The sequence below is a fragment of the Artibeus jamaicensis genome, unplaced genomic scaffold, assembly GCF_021234435.1.
Source record: "Artibeus jamaicensis isolate MK-2021 breed Jamaican fruit bat unplaced genomic scaffold, CSHL_Jam_final contig_3230, whole genome shotgun sequence".
Lineage (NCBI taxonomy): Eukaryota > Metazoa > Chordata > Mammalia > Chiroptera > Phyllostomidae > Artibeus > Artibeus jamaicensis.
Window position 1 is genome coordinate 193,900 of NW_026521764.1, and position 23,992 is coordinate 217,891.

The 23,992-nt window shown below is 35.0% G+C and overlaps 1 protein-coding gene across 1 annotated transcript in view; it reads left to right on the forward strand.

Annotated features, from left to right (window-relative positions):
• ABCB5 (ATP binding cassette subfamily B member 5) overlaps window positions 1-23,992 on the forward strand; it is a 95,511-nt gene that overhangs the window by 58,875 nt on the left and 12,644 nt on the right. The window contains exons 16-22 of the mRNA XM_037163916.2: window positions 3,218-3,361; window positions 4,265-4,369; window positions 4,540-4,617; window positions 9,565-9,648; window positions 17,330-17,533; window positions 20,288-20,388; window positions 21,237-21,377. Coding sequence (XP_037019811.2) covers window positions 3,218-3,361; window positions 4,265-4,369; window positions 4,540-4,617; window positions 9,565-9,648; window positions 17,330-17,533; window positions 20,288-20,388; window positions 21,237-21,377 — 857 coding nt within the window. The remainder of the gene's footprint in view (window positions 1-3,217; window positions 3,362-4,264; window positions 4,370-4,539; window positions 4,618-9,564; window positions 9,649-17,329; window positions 17,534-20,287; window positions 20,389-21,236; window positions 21,378-23,992) is intronic.

Sequence of the window (23,992 nt, forward strand, 5' to 3'; positions counted from 1 at the left end):
GTCAGGGCACATGCCTAGATCGTGGGTTTGATTCTGGGTCAGCGAACATATGGGAGGCAACCAATTGATGTTACTCATATTGATGTTTCTCTTTCTCTGTCCCTTCCCCTCTCTCTAAAAATCGGTGAACATGTCCTCAAATGAGAATTTTATAAAATTACACAAAGATATTAGAAGAAAATAAAATTATACACAAATATACCTTATGAACATAGATGGAAAAATTCTTAACAAAATTTTAGCACTACAATCAACAATATATGAAAAGAATAATGCATTACCAATAAGGAGTGTTTATCCCAGGAATGTGAGTTTGGTTTAACATTCAGAAACTAATGCAATTTCCCTTATTTAAAAATTTTAAAGAAAAAACTATCTAATCATCTCAATAAATGCAGAGAACTCATTTGATAAAATGTATCATCCATTCCCAATAACTCTCAACATAACAGAAATGAAAAAAAAATTACCTCAACTGATTAAAGGGCATCAACAGAAAAATCTACAGCTGGCATCATTCTGAAGGGTGAAAGACTAAGATCTAGAGCAAAAGAAAGATGTAAATTCTCACCTCTATTCAAGATCATCCTAGAAATTCCAGACCGCACAACACCATCAGAAAATAAAGGGATCCAAATAGGAAAGGAAAATGTAAAACTGTCCTGTCCATGTGAACGATGCTATGGAATCCACAAAAAAAAAGTACTAAAACTCATCTTTGAATTAGCAAGGCTGCAGGCTACATTATCAATATAAAAAATCAACTCTAATTCTATACTAAATATTTGATACTAAATATTAAAATATGTAGTAAAATCATGAAACACTCCTAAATATACTTAGGTAGCATGTTTTAAGATCTTCTGATATAAAAGTATATGAATTTATAGGCATTCTGTAAAAATGTACAAAAGGGTTTTTAAAAAGTTAAACTTTCCCAAAGAATTTAAAATTTCATCTTTTATATTTTAGAGCTTTACTGGGTTATAATTTTCATACAACAATCTGTGCATATTTAAAATGTACAATTTGATAAGTTGAGACATAGCTACACACCTGTGAAATCATCACCACAATCAAGATAATGAACATACCCATTACCTGTAGAAGTGTTCCCCTGTCCTTTGTAACCCCTTTCTCCCACACCTCTTAGGTGCCAATCTTCCTTTCCTACAACCATAGATTTGCTTTCTGTCACTACAGATTATTTTGCATTTTCTTCAATTATGTTAATGGAATCAGACAGTATATATACTCTTTTCATCTGGAATCTTTTGCTTAACATAATTACTTTGAGATTTATTCATGTCATTGCATGAATTTACATTTCATTCATTGTTATTGCTGAGTATGGATATACCACAACTTATGTATCCATTCACCAGTTGACATAAATTTGGGTCATTCACTCTTTTGGAGTATTACAAATAAAACTGCTATGAACATTCATATATAAGACTTTGTGTGTACATGCCTTCACTTCTCTTTAGTAAAGACCTAAAAATGGAATGACTGGGTCACATAGTAGGTATACAATGGAGGGTGCCCCAAAAAGGGGAGGGTAGGCCCTTTGTAGTACAGGCTTCCCCTGCTAGGTGAGTGTTACAGGAAGCCATCTGTGTCAGTGCACCAGCAGGCATTGCTGTGAGAGGCTGCCATTTGGCTTCAGTGAATTTTTTTGAAGACTTTTTCAATGCCTTGCTTTAGTATATTTATTTTGTTTTTATCTTATTTCATTTTATCATTTTCTATCTTGATAACATTATTTTAGTGATATTTACTTCTTAACCTGCTATTGTATATTTTCCCAGAGGCAAAATGATAGATTATTCCATAGGAGCAAGATAGCCCTCTTGCATATACTGACTGGTTCTGTAATTTACTGGTGTTATATCCTGGGATACACTAAGCCTTTGTTTTACTACAAAATGAGGTGATTTTATTTAAAACATTCATGCTCAGTGCTCAACAAAGAGTTGTTAGTATGCAACTTTTTTAATTTCTGCATTTTTTGAATAGTCAACTAACTAAAAAATTAGGCTGTATGTGATGATGATCTTCAGAAAACTTCAAGAGGAAAGACTAAATAGTGAAATTAAATAACCCAATGTAATTGTGGTTTACCCATCCTGAAAATACTTTCAAGGCTTTAGAATTTGAAAAGTTCTATTGTTCAAACAATAGAGTGTGCATTGTTTCCAGATAAAATTAAAGCAAGAATGATAAACTATTTATAGTCTTTCCTGAAAAATTCACTGATTATTAGGTTTATAGATGTCATTATTTCAAGAGTGAATACCATAAGAAAGTTTTAATATATGAAATGTGTAGTAGTTTTCTGTCTACTTTCCTATTCAAAATAATTACTCAGCACAAAGCTGTCCACAAGATTTTGAAAGTTTATCTCAGCGTCCACACATCCCATTGGAAGGGCTGGCAAATACCAGAACAGTTACTTGCATTGTGCTTTCTCTATATAAGACCTGGGATTTTGCATAATATAATCCTTTCTCTGTAATAATAACATCAACAACAGCTAACATTTATTGGGAACTTACTGTTTGCAGATACTGCGTTAAGCTTAATTCTAAAAACAATCTTACAGGAATTGATACCATCCCCCTTAGAAAGATGAGGAAACTGAGGCTTGGCAAGTGTAAGTAATATGGTCAGATATTGAAGCAATTTTTTTGTAAATGGGAGCTGCAAACAAGCTTTTAACAAAGGTATTAGAAAATGTTTCTGTAAATTCTCATGAAAATGGAAAGTGTCCAAGCTTAAAATGCTAATAAAACTTTTACCTTTTGTCTCTGCTCAGTTCCTACCCAGATTTTTGCCCTAGCCTAGAATATGATATTCCATCTAGTTTAACAGGAATAAAGAAAACATGACTGCCATTTCTTCTGTGAGTCTTAGCTATCAGAACACATGAGTTAATTTCTACTTCTAATGGTAGCGACTGAGTGAAATGCCAGGAAAAGTTGCACAAATAGTCACTTTGGGGCAAGATGTCTGTATGTTTGAGATCCCCATCAGTAATGAGGTCAGTGAAATCTTTCTAACAATTCTTTCTACTCTGCCACCTATTATATTTGCTATTTTACATTACAGATCTGTCTATAATGTAAAATATGACTTTTACATTACAGGAAGACGACTAATGCCAATTTCTATCATGCTTTCAAACTGGGTTTTAACCAAGGTATTTTATTTATAGGCAAGTCTTCCTGAAGTTTCACTATTAAAAATTTTTAAATTAAATAAGTCTGAATGGCTTTCTGTGGTTCTGGGGACATTGGCTTCTGTTCTAAATGGAACTGTTCATCCCATATTTTCCATCATCTTTGCAAAAATCATAACTGTAAGTAAAACTAATTTGCTAATATTTTTAACAATTTTAAACAAAGTGTTGTCTGAGAGAACAGACCTGTTGTATTCTGATCTGCCAAGGGGAAAACTGGAACTTGTAGGGTCACCTCCACATTGGGATCTATGGTAGAAAGGTTAACTAAATGTTCTCAGGGAATAAGCCTGCCTCTATTGTGAAATGTTTGGCTGGGCCTTGTTGACTGGGCAATCAGTAAAGGAACTGCATTATTTTCTAATTTTGATTCCAGTTCTGTATCAGCATTCTAAAGCATTGAAGCAATAAAATGGACAGATACAACTGCTCTTTTTTCAACTGGTTGAGACAATGACCATTTTTTATTACCAGCCAGATCAGGAAGAGGAAGTAGAGTTTTGTATTATGCTGACGGACCCAGGAAAGTTGATGGATTCAAGGATTTTACTAGAGCTATGTTAATTTTTCAGTCTCCCAGATTTGCACAGCTATGCTTTGTCAACACAGATTCCAATACATATATAATTACTAATTTTAGGAACAAGTTCTAGGGACATATACAAAGTTCTCATATTATAGGTAGTGCTCTAAATAGAATAATACTAAGAAATCTGAGTCATTAAAAGTTATTGGAAATAATTCAAACAGGTAGTTACTATGAAAATAATAACAGATGGAGGGCTCATTAGTCTGATTTAATATTTATATAGCTCAGTGAGAAAATTAAGAGCAAATTATGTTTTTACCATATTTAATAAACATAGAGGATAGAACAATGGTGTTCTTTCCCTCCTGAAATATGTATATAATTTCATTATGTTGAAATTTATTTGAAATCCTAATGAATGGACATTTTCATTTTTTCTCTTTCTGTCATATGTTCCTCCAATTACCTGATAAAAAAAATATATTCCTTTTCAGATGTTTGAAAATGATGATAAAACCACATTAAAGCATGATGCGGAAATGTATTCCATGGTATTTGTCATTTTGGGTGTTATTTGCTTTGTCAGTTATTTTATTCAGGTAAGTGTTCAATGAATTAAACAAATTTGAACATATGATTACTTTTTATGTTACCTTCTCTATTTGAGTTAAAAATAATAACTAAAAATATAAATAAGTAAATATAGTTACTACTACAAAGAAATAGAAAAGAGTTAAAAATAAATACAGATTTTCTTTTTGTTTTCCAGGGATTATTTTATGGCAGAGCAGGGGAAATTTTAACCATGAGATTAAGACACTTGGCATTTAAAGCCATGTTATATCAGGTCAGTGTTCAGTTGACTTTTTTTTTTGTTTTACTTACAATGTTCTTTTAAATATTTTAGCTTTGAGTTTTTCTTCAAGTTGATTTCTTTTTTTATTTTATTTTTAATTGTTTTTCAAGTACAGTTGTCTCCATTTCCCCCCACCACTCCCCACCAAGCCATCCCCACCTCCCACCCCTGATCCCAACCCCCACTGGTTTTGTCCATGTGTCCTTTATACATGTTCCTGACAGCCCTTACCCTTTTCCCCCGATTATCCCTTCCCACCTCCCCTCTGGTTACCATCAGTTTGTTCTTAATTTCAATGTTTCTGGTTAAATTTTGCTTGCTTGATATAATCTCTTCTTTCTCATTTAAAAAGCTTGCTTTTTGTGTTCCAACCAGCATCTGATGTCAGAATTCTCATAGTATATTTTTCTAAGATAAGCAAATCCAAAATTATATTCTAAATTACAACTTATAGAAACAGGGTTTGGAGTCTACTTCTTGTTCCTTGCACTTTTCTTGACAAATCTACCTTTAATGTATAACGTAGTGTTCTAGGATCAGAATGTAAGATCAAATTAAAACTGCAAAGAAAGGTTAAGAGCTGCAATATCTTGAAGAACATTTTAAAAGGATGAGTTAATTTCCCCTGTTCTCATCCATGTGCACAGCTTAAGGTTTTTTAGTTTTGTTTCATTTTGGTTTTTGCATTTTTCCCGATTACCATATCCCCCTTAAGTTTTTTTTTTTCACTTCATACTTTTTAAAGCATCCAATCTCTCTCCCTCAATGGGAAGAGCCCTGAATTCAGGTAACATCAGTCTAGTTGGCAGGTCAGCCTGCTGCACACAGATGATCAATCACACTTGTGAAATAACTAAAACTAGGTGGATTAAGTAATAATCTTGAGAAGTGAGTCATGGGAGCAAATGGCAGGAATGTCGCAGTTCAGCACCTCGAATTTTCTTTCAGGAGGCTGAGGTGTATTGGGTTACCCTGAAAGCCAGTAATCTGGAGCTCTTCACCACACTTTCTGTCACCAGAGCTCACTGTGCAAGAACAAATAGCTTCCTGCCAGGGTCATTTCTTTTCAGAAATAGAGTTTCTGTCACTCCAACCAAATCATCAAAACCAGTTTTTAAATCTTGTGACTTTTAGCAGTAGCGTTTGGAGGACTGCCGTGTAACAAAACTCCTCTGCCTTTGTGTGCTTAGAGAACTGTGCTATCCAAAATGCTGCTGAACAAATGGGAGGTTTCCCATAGCAACCTGATGCTCAGAAGCAGTTGGTGCCTGACACCCTGTGCTCAGAAAGATCAAGTCAGAGACAAGTGGAGACACTCCTTAATCCAGAAAAAGAAAAATCTACCTAAGGGACCACAAAACGTTTTAATTCCTGCACATCTTGCTCCTGTTAAACTTAGTACTTTAGGGGCTTTTTTTTTAATGAACACTTTATGTTATGTCTACAGCACATCTCTGATTAAATAAGGTGGAGTTATAATTAACTAATGCTATATTTCACACTTGTTGACAATTCCTGCTCGTTTTTTTTCTTTATGATTTATATCTTTTCATGTTTGAGGCTCTTCAATTCCTGGGAATTTTTTAAAACATTCCCTGAGTGTCTGAATGTTTTAAGCTAAAGAACGTACATTTTGCCCCAGTTCATGTGGCTCACTTGGTTGGAACATCATCCCATAGACCAAAGGATCAAAGTTGGATTTCTGGTCAGGGCTCATACCCATGTTGCGGTTCAATCCCCACACCAAAGGCAACTGGTCCAAGTTTCTCTCCCACATTGTCTCTCTCTCTCTCTCTCTCTCTCTCTCTCTCTCTCTCTCTCTCTCTCTCTGTCCCTCCTCCCCATACCCCCCAAACGTATCCTTGGGTAAGGATTTTTTAAAAAGAGCATACATTTTAATTTTTTCTAACTTTACTTTGAAATTCCTCTCTAGAGGTTCACAGTATGCTTTTAGTGACAGAATCTCAAGGCCATGAGCCAGTTTAGCCAGCAGATATTATTAATCCAATATCCTGATTGTTAGTGATGGGCACTAATGCCCTGCCTAGCATTAGCCATGTGAACATCAGGACAGTAACATTCTTGAATAAAGTCGTTTCTGCCCAAAAGAATGTACCCATCTATAAGCCATAAACTCTGGTCCTTCAAAAAACATGCACATGCAAATACAAAGACACACACAGAACCTCTCTGCTCTCTGCCTTTTTAAATGTCCTCATAAATCTAACTCAGCCCTTTCAGCTTACTGTTTGTTTTCTCTTTTCATCTTTCAGTATTCTTTTTTTTCTTATCTGTGTTTTCTTTTAATTGCAGAAAAAGAAAGTAATAGTATACTTCGCCTTTCCTTAGTAAATATCTTACCAGTTTTACTTTTGTCTATAGTAAGGGAAGCTCCTAATGTTCAGTTTTGCCTAACTCTTATTATCTCATTTTTGTCCTGAGACTTTAAGTCTTACAAAGCATGCTGAGACTTGCAGCATTTTTTATAACCATTTTGAAACTTTATTTGAGGTAGAGGTATTTATGGAAACAGGTGTGGTCCTTTTGTAGGTATAAAATTTATATTTTATTTGATTACTTGAGCTCCTTTTAGTTGAAAGAATGTTCTAATTGTTGCTGACTTCAGTGGTTGTGGATAATTCATTGTTCATTGTGTTTCAAAGGTAAACATATTTCTTAATGATAAATGTTCACCTATAGATCCATTGGGTTTTTCAACAGATTTGAAATTTATTTTTTCCTATTACTCTCTAAATTAGAGTGGCTAAGGCTTCAGAGGGAGGGTCTCTAATTCATACGATGATGGTATTAAATGGTGATCACTAAGGGATCTCAAAAAACTACTTCCAGAAGGATTTCAGGTAACAAGTACTGAAACAAACAGGAGAAACAGGTAATGAAACTCAACTACGATGCTTCAGTTCGATGGGGGGCATAGGTGATTAACAACTCTGGCATCTGGTTGCCGAAGTTCAAATCCTGGCCTCAGCATTTGCCAACTGTATGGCCTTAGACAAGTTATTTAATTTCTCAGTTCCTCAGTTTCCTCATTTATAAAATATGGATAATCATAGTATCTACCTCACAGAATTGTGATGGTTAAATGGCAAAGTACATAACAAGTACTTATCGGTCTACTCATTTCTAGTAAAATTATTGATAGAAAAAAGAATGTATTAACTAGTATCAAAAGACATGATAGCCTTACTTGTAATTGTTTTACCATAGGGAATAGAAGAAGCAAGAATTTTTACTCAGCCCCTGCTATGCAGAGTTCTAGAAACTCTGCCAAGTGTTTAAGCATATATTCCCTATGCTGGAAAACAATCCCTAGAGTGTACAGCTGCTGACTTGAAAAGCAGTGTTGGACATCTTGCTGATTGAATGTCAAATAATGACTAAGACTAGTCACAGATGTGTTCTATGCCTGTGTGTTGCTATAGAATTAAGAATGTAATATTCAGTAATAAATTCTGTTTCTACATTTTAACATTCTATTGTATCTAAATATTCTTTATGCAATTCATGCCATGTCACAATATAGAAATAATTGGAAAATGTATGGTAGACTTAATTTTTTTAGTATATAATAAAAAACAGACATTATCTTCCAGTTCAAGATTGCTATAGCATTATTGCTTCTGATGTAAGTGCACAGCATGTTAGGCTCTTAACTAGGCTTGTGTTTTCAAAGTTACTGTGCTGTGCAGATCAAGATCTCTACAGGATGCCATTTGGATATCAAACACCCTAAAGTCTTTGGGACACTATTGCAATGCAGGGGTTTAGAGATCAGCACTGTCATGCCAGGGTTATACACACTCTGGCTCCTGCCATATTCCTCCATGGGAGATTTCTTCCCATGTGACTTCATGATTAATGCACAGCCCTCCATGTGCTATGCTTTTCTTTCTCTAATTGGCAGAAATTTCTAACCTGAGCACCAGGTTCCTGGCTGGCTTGTTACAAGACCACAGTTTTTTTCTCACTTGCTAAAAATAAGTCATGTTTTAGAGACAGTCTCCATGAAGTTTTAATCCACAAGAGATATAACTGGTTTGAATGAGTGGGAGGAAACATTCAATAGCTAATAAAAGAAAATCAGAATTCCTTACTTTGAGAAGTGCTAAGTGCTGTCTCTATTTGCTGTTGAAAATGAAATTGGTTCTAACATGATACTTTTATCGCCTGTATTTTTAACCTGTCTCCTTCAGATTGCATGCTTCTTAGCTACACACATTTTATAGCAGCCTTTCACCTCCTTAGCTTTTCACAATGGCCCATGCTTGTAAAATCTAGGGGGTATTATGAAGTATCAGGAAAAACCTTCTTTATGTGTGTCTGAAAGGGAAGGAAGCTTTTTATTATTAATCAGTTTAGGTAGAAAGGTTTGGAAATATTTCTAAGTTCTGTTGCACATCGCCTTACTTTTTTAAGGATTTTACTTATTTATTTTGAGAGGGGAAGGAAGGAGAAAGAGAAGAAAAGAACATCAAATAGCTGCCTCTTGCATGCCTCCAACCAGGGACCTGGCCCTCAACCCAAGCATGTACCACTGGGAATCAAACCAGTGACACTTTGCAGAACAACACCCAAACCTTCACCACGCCAGTCAGGGCTCACCTTACTACTCTCCACAAATTACTTGCAAAATAAAACTACAAATTACTTGGTGGTTCAAACTGACCATTTTAACATTAATTATTATAGCAATATTATATGATGGCAATGAGTCCACACTGTTGGACTTAAGTTTTCAGTTTATATCTAAGTATAGATCTTTGTGAAATAAGAAACAAGTCATTTGATCCACAATATTTATAAAAATTAAGTACCTGTGAATGAGGAGACAGGTAAATGCCTTGTGACATACTATAGCAAAACGACAACTCAGAGAAATTTTTTATTAATCATATGTTAATTTTCTTTTTTCTCTAGGATATTTCCTGGTTTGATGATAAGGAAAACAACACAGGAGCCTTGACAACAATATTGGCCATAGATATAGCACAAATTCAAGGAGTATGTATATTGCTTTTATTTTAAATGGTATATGTATATGGTACATGTGTGCACATACACACAAGTGACTGCACATGTGTGAGTTACACTGACATGACCCACAATGGAGACCAGGTAAGTCCCAAGACTAACAAAGAATTCTCAATAAAAGATGTAAGGAAGCCTTGCTGTTCTGGATATTTTTAACCAAAAATAAAGAAGATTTAGCAGATGTAGTAGAACCAGTACACTGAAGAAGATGCAAGAATGACTTAGTGAAAGAGCTTAGAATTAAGTAAACAAGAAAAAGTAACAAAATAAAAACACAAAATTTAGAAGTTTTGATAAGAACTTAGTATTCTTTCTTCCCACAGCAAATAAGATCTTATTTACCATAATGTCTGACAAATTGGATTCATGTGTACATCTGGAAATGATTATGTGCTAAGTTTTATTCAGATCACTTGAAACTTTCTTGTTGCAATTAGTGAAGGTTGGTCTCATAAGAACTTCTGAACAGGTGAAATCATTTTCACTGAATGAAAAGTAGTAGCTAAAGAAAAATGGTTGGAATACTGATGGCAGATTTAAAGTTGTTAAATTTAAAAAGCAAAATAACCAAAGAAAGATTTCAAGACTGAGTCTGTGTCTATTAACATGTTATTCACATAAACCCTTGCTTGAATGGATACTCTTTTTATTAAAGAAAAAAATATTTACCATCTTATTTCTTTTCCCATAAAGTCACACTACACTAGAGAATCATGAAAAAATAATTCAGGGCCATATTTCCTATCGTAGCAACTTACATTTCATCTCAGTTTCTTCATCATGCAATTTCAGTGACACTTTATTTTATCAAATTTATTAGGGTGAATGTTGATTAAAAAACACTCCTTAATATACATAAAATTATTTTGAAACCTTTTCTAATGATCACAAATATATTCTCCTGGCAATTTTTAGAAGGCCTGATATTTTGAGAGCCATGAGAAGAACATGCTAGTGAAATAAAGTCATAGGACAATATGATTCCTGAAATAGTTGATTAAATACAACTAACTTAGCTGGTATTATTTCAGCCTGAGGTAATGGTGTACTGCCAGTATATCTATCAACAGGCTATTTTCTGGGTAATATATCATTTTACTAAAGGTATGAGGCCATTTTAGATTCTTTGGAAGACTAGATTCCATGAAATTATAAGGACATAATTGCTGTCTCTTTTTGCAACCCCTTTTCAGCAACAACAAGCCGTACCTACTGTCCCAATAGTCTTTATGAAATGCAATTATTTTCCACAAAATACTTGCTGATGAATAATGCAATGAATAAAAATACTAAACACTTTATATTACATTCCTACAAAATATGTATATTTGTCCAACGAAGCTTTTATTCTGCTCTACAAATAATTTCACCATCAGTTATAATACATCTTGGTAGGTTCCACTTCAAGTTGTACTGACTTAGTTTTTTCAACTTTGAAAATATTTTCACCCGTAGCTGTTCCACACAGACTATTCATAGCAGCTAATTTTTCAGCTACTTCAAACTCATCATTGGCTCCTCAAAAAACCTACATACAGTTGAGCAGTATCAGTAACATATGCCAACCTATCAAGAACCAGGTAAAGCGATCCAAAAAATCTACCTTTGTTTTTAATTGACTATTGTTATTCTTGTCAAGGTTCTCAACTTTTTGAGAAATTGTTCTCACCAAAGGCTAATCATCCAATGTAAGTTTATGCTCTCTAAACACATTGCTTCCACTGCTGCAACCATGATTTAATTAACTCACTATATATAAATGGCTTTCTTTGCTTAGCTAATAAATGAACCACTCAGAGGCTTGATTTTACCTTCATTTTTACTGTTTAGTCTTACAAAAAAGTTATGCTAAGATGAGATACTTCATTTTAAATTTTTGAATTATTCTGAATGTTGCTTTCCTGTGGATTAAGAATATTGAGATGAGTGCTTATTCTGCTAATGTTGATATGTTTTATATATTTTAGTAATTGATAGTGTCATGGCATAATAAACACAACACTGTGGTATCTAGTCAGAACACATAGTAATGCACAGTTCACTGTTTCTTAAGAGCAGGACATTCAAAGTCTTTTCCTTTCTTGTTTTTAGATGTTGAAGATGCACTCATAGATTTTTGGGGTTTTTTTATTTTTTAATATATTTTATTGATTATGCCATTACAGTTGTCCCATTTCCTCCCGTTCATTCCCCTCCACCCTGCACACCCCCTCTCCCACCATCCCCTTCTTTAGTTTATGTCCATGTGTCACAAGTTCTTTAGATTCTATATTTTCCATTATATTCTTGCCCTCCCTCCTGTCTATTTTCTACCTACCATCTGTGCTACTTATTCTCTGTACCTTCTCCACCCTTCTCCTCCTCCAACTCCCCTGTTGCTTCACTGTTCATATTTTTTATCTTCTTTTTCTTAGATAAGTCCCTTTAACATTTCATAAAATAAGGGCTTGGTGATGATGAACTCCTTGAATTTGGACTTATCTGAGAAGCACTTTATCTGCCCTTCCATTCTAAATGAAAGCTTTGCTGGATAGAGCAATCTTGGATGTAAGTCTTTGGATTTCATGACTTGGAATACTTCTTTCCAGCCCCTTCTTGCCTGTAAGGTCTCTTTTGAGAAATCCACTGACAGTGTGATGAGAACTCCTTTGTAGGTGACTATCTCCTTATCTCTTGCTGCTTCTAGGATTCTCTCCTTCATTTTAACCCTGGCTAATGTAATTATGATGTGCCTTGGTGTGTTCCTCCTTGGGTCCAACTTCTTTGGGACTCTCTGAGCTTCCTGGATTTCCTGGAAGTCTACTGCCTTTACTAGATTAGGGAAGTTCTCCTTTATTATTTGTTCAAATAACTTTTCCACTTGTGGCTGTTCCTCTTCCCCTTCTGGTACCCCTATAATTCGAATGTTGCAATGTTTAAAGATGTCCTGGAGGTTCCTATGCCTCTCCTCATTTTTTTGAATTCTTGTTTCTTCATTCTTTTCTGGTTGAATATTTCTTCCTTCCTTCTGGTCCACTCCCATGATTTGAGTCCCAGTTTCCTTCCCATCACTATTGGTTTCCTATGCATTTCTCTTCATTTCAATTAGTTTAGCCTTCATTTGTTCCTTTAATTTGTGACTAAAATCAACCAGTTCTGTAAGGATCCTGATCACCAGTGTTTTGAACTGTGCATCTGAAAGGTTAGCTATCTCTTGGTCGCTTAGAAGTATTAGCTCTGGGGCCTTGAACTGTTCTTCTTGAGCCATAATGTTTTGGTCTGTTCACGCCTGATATGTATAAGGGTCAAAGCCTTAGGTGTTCACCAGGGTAGGGTGACCCAGTTGCTGGGTTGTGAGGCTGTATTTCACAACCCAGGGGGTGGGGTCAGAGAGGGGCAATGGTGTTCTACTCTCTCTTGGATCTTGGTCCCCTCTGCTGCTTCCTGCAAGCAAATTGGGCCCTTCTGGTGCTGGTTCCCGGGTGTATGGGCTTGTGCACCCTCCAGGACCCTGTGGGTCTCTCTAACGAACTCTCTTTGTTGAGCCTGGGAGCTTCTCCTGGCCCCTCGACCCAGAAAGTTTTTCCAGTCGGTGCTTTTAGGCTTTATTTCCCAACACTAGGGCCCTGGTTTGTGCTGTCTGTCTCACTGCTCACTCCTCCACCTGGTTTACCTGCACATGAATGTGTGACTCAGTCAGCCAGCCACCCCGTGCCCTCACTGGATATGCCCGTTGCCACCCCACACCTGGGATCTGCCAACCACAGCCTGCATGCCTGGGTCATCCGGCCACCTTTTCCCATGCAACCCTGCTCTGCCACCCACTGGCTCTACCCCTGTTATCCATCTGAATGAATGGTTTGTTGTTGTCAGACTTCCATACAGTTCAATTTTCTGTGTTTTAATTGCGTTTTTGTTACTAAAACTTTGTTGTCTTTAAACTTGGTTGTGCAAGGAGGCACAGTGTTTCCACCTATGCCTCATCTTGCCCGGAAGTCTGTACTCATAGTTTTTAAAATTAGGATAAAATGTCAGTTCAACAACACATGTGGCACTTAACATGCAGTCAAGTTATAATCACATCACAGATTTGCAGCACACTGAGCAGCAGCGCAACTCAAGGAGAACTACGGTTTCTCTAGCAACCGCTCAGCTCTGTCATTGTGGCACTAAAACAGTCAGACTATAGGTAAACAAAAGGGTATAACTTGTTCTAATGAAAGTTTATTTATGAACACTGAAATTTTCACTTGTAGAGTTTGATGTGGGTCTTTTTGATATCTTCATTATCTAACTTTTTCAATATATGTTATACAATAATAGCTCTTCATTTAATTGTATTCTAACTTTTGTGTCTGTTCTTGCTCAGTTTCAGTTGATTAATTTTTCATGCTCATTATGGACTCTATTTACTGCTTTTTTGCATAACTGGTAGTTTTTGAGAAAATGTCACATATTGCAAATTTAATATTTTTGAGTGTTGGATAATTTTGTATTTCCGTAAGTCTGTTTTTGTTCTGGGATGCTGTTAAGTTACCTGAAAACATTGTGATCCTTTTGGGTCTTGATTTTAAGGTTTATTAGGCAGGACTAGAGCCTACTACTGAGGCAAGACTTTCCTACATACTCTACCCAACACTGTGAATCATGAGGTTTCCAGTCTAACTGGTGTGACCAGGTACTATTCTGAGCCCTCACACATGCATTGTTCAGCTGAATAATGAAGGAGAACCCTCTGCAGATATCTACATTTCTCTTTCCATATACCTCTCTCTGGTATTCTGTGCAGCAAATTCTAGCTTCCTTCAGCTCTCCCAATCTCAGCTTCATTCACTCAAATTGGGGCATCTCTTGGGCTCTGTCAGCTCACCCTTCCTGCTCTGCAGCCTGGATGCTCTTTCAAGGGGTAAGCTGGGGCAGTGATAGGACTTACCTTATTTGTTTCCCATCTCTGCCCTTGGTTGCCTTAGGTTCAGTACCTTGAATACCATTGGTTCATGTTTTTTGCCTATTTTTTGTTCGTTTTAGATGGGAGCATAAAATCATTCCATTACTCCATGTTGGTCAGAAGCTGAAATTGTACCATATGGAATTTTATTTCTACAATTGTGTACTAAGTTTCCTTTGCTTTATTATTTTTTTGCTAGCCATTCCTCTTTGTATGCTGTAATTTTCTTATAAAAACTGTATTCCCTGCATTTAGCATGCTACCTTAGACTTGGTAGATACTCCAGAAATAATTGTTATCTAAAGAATTGTTTAACCATAATTTTCTGCCCTTACTTTCCAAGAAAATAACTATATTTTTGTTATCTAAGGAAGTTTCATTGAATTTACTCTGATTCCAGTTCTAAATTTATTCCATAGGTACCCACAATTCCTCAGGTTCTTTGAGACCATTTTCTGTTGGGCCTTACAGTATTATTCTTTTTTTTATTTTCTTTACATTTTATTATATTTTTCATTGCCATTTATCTGTCTATTCTCTTCACCCCCACCTCTTTCACCCACCCACCTCCCACCCACAAAACCACACTGTTGTCTGTGTACATGAGTTCCTTCTCTTTTTTTTCTTTTTTGCTCAATCTCTCATAGTATTTTTCAAGACCAAATACCTGTTATTTTCTGTTAATTCTTCATGGAAAGGGAAGAATATATTCATACTTTTCTTATTCTACCACCCTCACCAAAAAGCAAGGTTTGTGGCCTGTTCTTGGTTGAAATGACTGAATATTTCAATAAGTTTCCGGTTGCCTAAATTAAAATACCATATAAAAAGGTATATAACCTTATTTTCAAGCAGTAGTTTAAGTACACAAGAAGATATTCAAAATGTATTGGGTAAGCAAAGATATACAAGTGCAGTTTACTTTGTAGAAAAGTAAGTACCAAGAAACACTCAACTACAAAACTGTCTCATCAAAAATCTGATAAACAAAATTGTTTAAAATTTTTGACAAGTTTACACTTAATTGTTTTGAGAAATGAGACTGATATATACAATCCTTGCACTAATTTTAAGTAGCTTTCAAATGTTTATTTAGAGATGTATCTCTACCTCTTTCTTTAACATACTGCATAATTTTGTATGTAAAACATTTATCTCATTCTTAAACTCTCAAGAGACAGAGTGTAAGTCATCATTAACTACCAAGTGACATTCCTACTTCAACCTCATAGATCTTAGAGTTTGTGTGTATTATACCCTAAGGCACTTAAAATAGGTTATCTGGCTATCTTAGTTTTCAGTATTTAGTGGCTGGTTTGGTGTTGGTTCTTATTGTTTTTACTTTTTTGGAATTTTATTTGATAACTTAGTGAGAAATTTGTAAATAGTGGATCAGTGCCAAATACAATTTTGAAACTGAAGGCACAGAAGTTTTTTTAGGAATAAGTTTTTTCTCCCGGGGGAGAAAAAGGGCTTTTTATTGTTGTTACTTCTATGACAATACTAATTTAGAAGTACTTTAGTGAAAACTGATATAATTCTTAGAGAAGCAATTAGACAATAGCTACCAAAAATGTAAGAGCATATATTGTTTAACATATAACTCTAGACTAGGAATTTAACATTATGAAATGAAATACAAGCACAAATATTTCACACAAAGATGCTCATTACATCTTTATTAGTAGTAGTGAAAAATAAGAAGCAATCTAAATATTTTAAGACTATTTATAATGACCCAGGGAAAAGCTTATAGTATAATGTAAAGGGATAAAAGCCAGAAAGAAAAAGCTACATATACATAACAATCCTAACTTGAATATATATATTTGTGTCTGGAAGGATGTAAATTTTAGCTTTATCTAAACCTTTTCCAATGGTCATACTTTCATGATCCAAGTAAAATATATGTTTTAAAATGTGAATTGACATACTGGTTGATTATAGCTGTGTTTCTAAGTAAATAGGTCTCATTTTTCATCCCAGAACTAAAGGAATTTAACATTTTCCTTATTATGTTTCACCTCCTCTACTGATAGTTGATTCAAAAACATGTGGTTTTTGTAAAATAGTAATAAATATATTTCTACTTATTTAATTTTTAAATTTTTTGTTACCCTATACCATGATGTTTCCAACTTATTTTCCACTTTGATAATACCTCTTTGGACTTTGCTTAGTGAAATTAAGTTATAAAGTACAGAAAGGGAATTCAAGATATAATTTTTAATTCCCTTTCAAAGTGTACATTTTAATTAATATCCTCAGTTATTCAATTCAGCTCTCCCCTAGCAGAGTGGCTGAGAAGCCAGCCTTCCATCAGTGCAGGGGCAGGGGCAGGGCTGGGTTTGGACCCACATGTGGTGGGAGAGTGAAACCTTTGGGGAAAATGCTAGGAGATTCGTTGTTTTGTTGTTGTTGTTGTTGTTGTTGTTGTTGTTCTACTTTTCGCTCGGAAAGTTTTTAAATCCTCATTTGGTGCATCTGTATTCCAACCAATAGGTGTGCCAGTTTTCATGTAATCTTTACTGGCCCAACTTGGGAGTGGGGACATTGCTTAAAAAAAAAGAAAAAGAAAAAAAAAGGTTATTCTAAATAAAAGGAATCTAAGTATAAATTCTTTTTTTAAAAAAGAGCCTACCTTGTTTTGCAAGAAACTACAATAGCAATTCTTATAAATTTTAAATTAACTGATATTTTTTCCTAAAATATATCTGATTATAGGCAACAGGTTCAAGGATTGGTGTCTTAACACAAAATGCAACTAACATGGGACTGTCAGTTATCATTTCCTTCATATATGGGTGGGAGATGACACTCTTGATTCTGAGTATTGCTCCAGTACTTGCTCTGACAGGAATGGTTGAAACCTCAGCAATGACTGGATTTGCCAACAAGGATAAACAAGAACTTAAGCGTGCTGGAAAGGTAAAATAAAGACCGTTGTTATCACTATAACATTTAAGGGAAAACAGTCAGAGATCCCTTTTTTACAATATGTTAACTTCCTTTCTTAGGAATCTATAAAGTGGTATATATGTACCAAAATGCACACAGGCAAGTTAAAGATAGGATATAGGTCTGTTATAGGAATGGAGTGCATGATTTAGACCATGGGCTCTGGGGTCAAATTGGCTGAATTAGAATCCATATTCTGTCACTAATAAATGTGTGACATGAGCAAGTATATCAACATTTCTAGACTTCAGTTCTTCATCTGTAAAGTGGGAATACTACTATCCACTTACAGATTTTTAAATTATATGAAATAGTATTATTATGTACAAAACACTTAGAATAGCATCTGGACAGTAAGTACTCAGTAATGTAAGCCATTATTACTGTTACCACATCATGGGAGAATTTGCTAACATATGATTCCCTGTCTTCTGATTGTTAAATAATTAAATTTTCTTGAATAATTCTGGGTATTTTATTTTTCAAAATAAAGAAGAAATATTATAGTTACTGAATACAAAGTGCTGCACATTTTTTAATTGATAGTCACTAAAACAAGGTTTTAGAAACAAGAATCATTTTTATGCTGATTAAAATAAACAATTTATTTAATTTCTTGGAAAATGCTTTGACATATTTAAGCTTCTTGGGATTAACCATATTCATGCAAATAGTCTTGTATTAGAGATTTAGGGAAACATTATTATTGTAGTGCCATAACATCTAACAATTAAAAGAGATGTCGTTTTATCTAATCAGGCACCCGAAGCAGGACTCCCTTGTACAATATCCCTGCCAACCTGTCAAGTGTCCATCCATCTCTACCCATCCTGTTTCTTCAGTTGAGAGCAGTGCATTACTTTCTCAGTTCTCCTTCCCTCCCCTTCCCTTTTTTCTCTTCCCCCTCCCCCCTCTTCCTCCTCTCCTCCTTCTCTTCTGCCTCCTTCTTCTTCTTTTTGGTGGTCTTCTATCCTATTCTTCTTGGCTTTCATCTTGCTAGAGATCCAAAGCCTGTTTCTTATGAAAGCTACTTCACATCAATGCAGCGTCCTGTCTAGTCCATCCATCCCCAGATCTTTAACCTATTCTCACAATACAGTTTCACATGTCTTTAGCACACTGTTAAACATCCCCTAAATATGAAAATGATTTTAATATTCATTAAAGGTCTGTAAGACAGTGACTGTATCACAGTTCACACATTATAAAGAGCAAGAATATTCATGAAGAGGGACGTCAAACATGTGACCCATCAAAATTGGGTTTGCATGACCCTTGGATCTTTCCACGCTTCTTGCACTAGATAAGCACCTTGGAATATTTGCTTGGGCAGTGCAGACTGAACTACATACTGTATTATTTGTGACTAACACAGTGAAAATTTATTAACTCTCCCCATGTGCAAATCATCACAACTCCCAAATTAATGGGACACTAATTAATTATATTTTACTCATCTTAATTTTTGTGTCATGAGCTTTAGTTGTACATGCGCCCTTTGATTTTTCCTTTTTGTGTGATTAATCACAGAATATACAGTAGCTTTCCCAGTAGCTTTAAATCAGTCAATTTTTCAGACACCAAAACTGAGAATATGGATAAATAAAACATATTGTTCCTTCTTTGGTTGCATGTATAGCTTTTGACAAATATCATATGTTTTCCTTTTAAGACTTAAAATGGAAGTATTAGTTTAAAGAAGCATTATTCTAAGGTTCTAAATTCATAATAACACTTTCTCCAATGTGAAAAATGATCACATGTTTTTTCTTCATTTCAAATTTTTTCAAGGTTTCAGCATTCTTACCCATTTCCTTTGCATACCACAGAATGTTATAATTTGAGATTTCTTTGAGTTCAGTTTTTAAGTTAATGAGAATTTCAAACAAAACATCAAAATGGAGAGTAGATTTCAGGTTTCCTGGCCATAGTCCAGCAACTTAGTCTTTCCCTATAACCCCAACTTCCCTTCAAAGAATACTTGGTGTACACCTAGGTCTTACACTGTCCCACAGCTCACTCGGCCAGTCTGGAAACAGAATGTGAAAGCAGCAAGGTTCTCTTTCAAGTCTATGTGTATTCCCATGTCCATGAACTTATTCTAAGCCAAAAGTCTCCATTTTGGATCCTACATGATTACTCCTTTTTTAAACTATATAAATATGAAAAAGCATCAATTAGATTTTAATTAAATATCTTGTTTCACAGACAATAAAGTAAGAAACAGCTGAAGCTTGTACATAATTCTATAGCCACACCCTGTTACTTTACTGCAATATTCCTGAGGCTTTTGGTTGCAATTTGCTTTTCTCTGCTAGAATAAAATAGTTATTTATTTGATTATATCTGCTGTTGAATTATCTTTTAATTCATAGGACAGTTCTTTTTCATAATTACATATGGACATAATGCTCACTAACGTTTGAAACTTCAGCCTATGGAACCAGTTTAAATAGAAATTCAGTAAAAAATTGAAGGAGGCTAAATTTAGATCAATGGACTAAATCTTTTCAGAAGAAATTTTCCTTGAGCCTATTATCCTGAACTGCTATTTTCCTACCTTATTTTAGGGGAAAGAAAAAGGGAAGCTAAGAAACTCATTAGGAAAACTTACCGACTTCATTACTTTAATATGTCCCCTATGTAAGTGACTGAAATTCACAACCAAGAGAATTTTGACCTTTACTAACTTTATTTCTATCTCTTTTTATCCTATTTTATAAGATAGCAACTGAAGCTGTGGAAAATATACGTACTATAGTGTCACTGACCAGAGAAAAAGCTTTTGAGCAAACATATGAGGAGACGCTTCAGACTCAGCACAGGTGATTGTAGATTCATACTGACTCCATTAACTAGAGTTTGTTCCTGTAAAGGCAGTACTCCTGGTGACCCCAGTGCTTTGCCTGCCAAGTCATTTGCTTGGGAATCTTTCCTAGTAATGGCATATCATAATTTCTCATTTGACTTCATCAAGAGAAGACTAAAAGAGTAATCGAGAGCAAGCACCATTAGAATATGTTTTAGCTCCTGCCACATTGCCATGTGCTTTTACTAAGTGCACACCTTTTCTTATTTTCCTGAAGGAAAACCAGAAAAATAAATTCAAGAAAGAAAACAAGACTGCTCAGCATTTTAAATTGAGTCTCTAAAATGGTTCACATTTTAAAATGAATATATACACAATAAATGGATCAACCCTTTTAATTTTAAATTAGTCCTCATTATCATATACTCAGTGAGACTCTGTGTTACTTTATCACAGAGATAGCTTTGTACCCTTTTGTAGCCATGCTTGTGATTGGTACTGACCTTTAATTTCCACTCTTTATTCTCTTAGTGAAAGATTAGGACAGAAAATATTTATAAATACTTCTAAACTAAATCTCTTTAACTCTTTCATTAACTGTCCTTTCAGTCTTATCCATTCATTTAAAAGTAGATAGAGGCAATTTTGTTATACTGAATTAAGTGTATAGCTATAGAGAAAATCATTACATTTTCTGTTTTCCCAATAATAATTTTCAGTAATTATAAAAATGCTTTCTAATTCTTAGAAAATGTATATCCCCTAAATAACATTTCTAGTCTTCTGTATTCCTTACTCTACATCTATTAAAATGTTCTTGGTATAACTTATGACCCATTATTTAGTAAATTTTGTGCATTTCAGAAATACCTTGAAGAAAGCACAGATCATTGGATGCTGTTATGCATTCAGCCATGCCTTTGTATATTTTGCCTATGCAGTGGGGTTTCGATTTGGAGTCTATTTAATTCAAGCTGGACGAATGACCCCAGAGGGCATGTTCATGTAAGTTGTACAAATATATAAACCTTGTTAATGAGCCATGTACTTAAATTAACCAGAAAGATGTCCAGTTTATAGGTGTTATCATTTAAATCATATATATGGGAAAGGCATGCTGGGAAAATATTTAATTTTTTTGTTATTTAATATCTGTAAGTTCAATCTAGCTGGTAAAATACTGGTACTGATATAACACAGGTAATCTATTGAGTTAAATTCCTAAGTGAATTGCTCCCTATTTCAGTTTATCAGAATTTGGGAATGTATAGGTAAAATATGCCTTTTGGTCATCCATTCCTTCTGGAATTAGTGAAGCTTCATAAAACTCTGAAGGTACAGATAGCTTTATCAAACATGACTGTAAATCATTGAGGTTGAGTTCTTTGCTAAACAAATGTTCCAGAAGAAATACACGTCAGTATTGCTCTTCAGAAAAGTCACATTTGAAATTAATTATGGCATCCCAACAAAGTTGCCTTTTCCCAAAATATTTATTGAAGCTTCTATTTTGGAATTCTGTTTACATAGGTATGAATGTTGTGCCTCTGCCTTCCTTCTCCAACCTTATCCACCACTGTAATTTTTGTGACCTGCACATCAGCCCCACACTTGCCATTTCTGCTCTTGAAACTACCATCTCCTTGCACTTGGTCTTCCCCCTGCCTAGAATGATCATTCCCCATGTCTTTGCCAAGCTACCTCTTTCTCACCATCCAGGCCTCTGCTTTTAAGTCCATTCCTCAAAAGGCCTTTTGCTGATGGCCCTAAGCAATCCCCCTGCCCCTCTTCATCATCATTCTCCATTTTATCACCTTGTTTTATGTATAATACTTACCACTACTTGAAATTATCTTTTTGTTTCCTTATTTATTGAGTGAATAGGCTGTAAGCTCAGGGAGGGCAGACCTTAACCTGTTTTGGTCACCGATGCTTCCCTAGAACCAAAACCAAAAGCTTGGCACATAGTAGGCACATAATAAATATTTATTGAGTTAATAACTGAATCAAAACTAAAGGAGGAACCTCAGCTGCTGTGGTTCAGTGTATTCAGCGCTGGTCTGCAGACCAAAAGGTTGCCGGTTGATTTCCAGTCAGGGTACATACATGGGTTGTGGGCCAGGTCCCTGGTTGGGGGCATATGAGAGGCAACCAATCAATGTCTCTCTCTTATATTAATGTTTCTCTTCCTCTCTTTCTCCCTTCTTTCCCCTCTCTCTAAAAATAAATAAATAAAACATTAAAAATAAAATAAAAATAAAGGAGGAAATTTGGACTTCATAATTAAGCAATCTAGTCATTCCTGAAAATGTGCTTCCAGAGTCAACTTTTCCATATCACTCTTATTTTTCAAGATTATTCTACTCCCCCCCCCTTACATCCTCACACCTAACACCAAGTAGTTTGGCAGCAGAACTGGGTCTGAGTCAAAGGCAACCAAGCTTTTATTGGGGAGTCTACTGCATACTGAGATTTGTTTTGATTAAAAGCAAGTAAACAAAAAAAAACTAAGTAAAGAATTTTCTTAGTTAAAGAATGATACAATCTCAACATCATGCTGATTAATGTCATGCCTACAGGTGAAATCAGGCAGGGTGTTTCTTGAAAAGGGCCTTTCAAGACTGCCGGCCATTCTGTTCATATGACAGTGACTGTAACAGCAAACCCTGTATTAAAGATTTGTCATGCATTATCTGATTCATTCTCTCAACTACCCTGTGAAATGTTATGACTCCCATTTTACAGATGGGGAATATTAAGACACAAGGAGGTCACCTAATTTTCCCAAAGTCACTTAATCAGTAAGTGGCAAAGCACAAATCAATTTCATGATTCAATATGGCAGAGACTTTGCTTGGCAGACATTTTTTATTATTATTGTTATTACGATTTACTGTTGTTACTAATTCTGTAGACAAACTTTCATAGAGTCTTTTTGTAAAATTACTTTTTTAAAAACTTCTTAGTTTTCTAAATATTTGAATATCTAGATATGGTTTGATTCTCTTAACATAAGTGGAAAAAATAGCTTGCTTGATGTTATTTTTCGACCCTAAAATATAAGAGAATCAAAGGCCCCAATAAAAGAACTCCTGTTCCTACTAGCATATGATATTTCCTGAATTACTTTTCATGAAATCCCTTAAAAAGGGTCATTTCTGAACAAAGCATTTTAGCTGTCAGAACATATGTAGATTATCAACATAAGAGTAATGATTAGTGAATAATATGACATTGGTATTCCCCAGTGCCCCGAGGAAAGGAAGAAACCGGGAACTATCTGAGGTAGAGCAACTCATATTACTTTCTGAGTTTCATTTAATGAGACTACAGACAAAATAAGCATACCTATGCTTTTTATAGTTGGACAAAACAGAGAGAGTCTCTGGAAAATATGAGTACAGAACTATGCAAAAATGTGAATAGATGAGATTTGTCTTCAACACCAAAATCTCTAGCCTCTTAGAAACCCAGTGTATTCCCCCCAACCACCACAAATATGTCACAAGTGTCCCTTTAGACACACTAAATTACGCCTGGCCTAGAAGACTCTGTGCATCCCAGAATCTAGGGTGATAGCTCTCTATCTAATCGGTTAATTGAATGGAAGAGGTTTACAA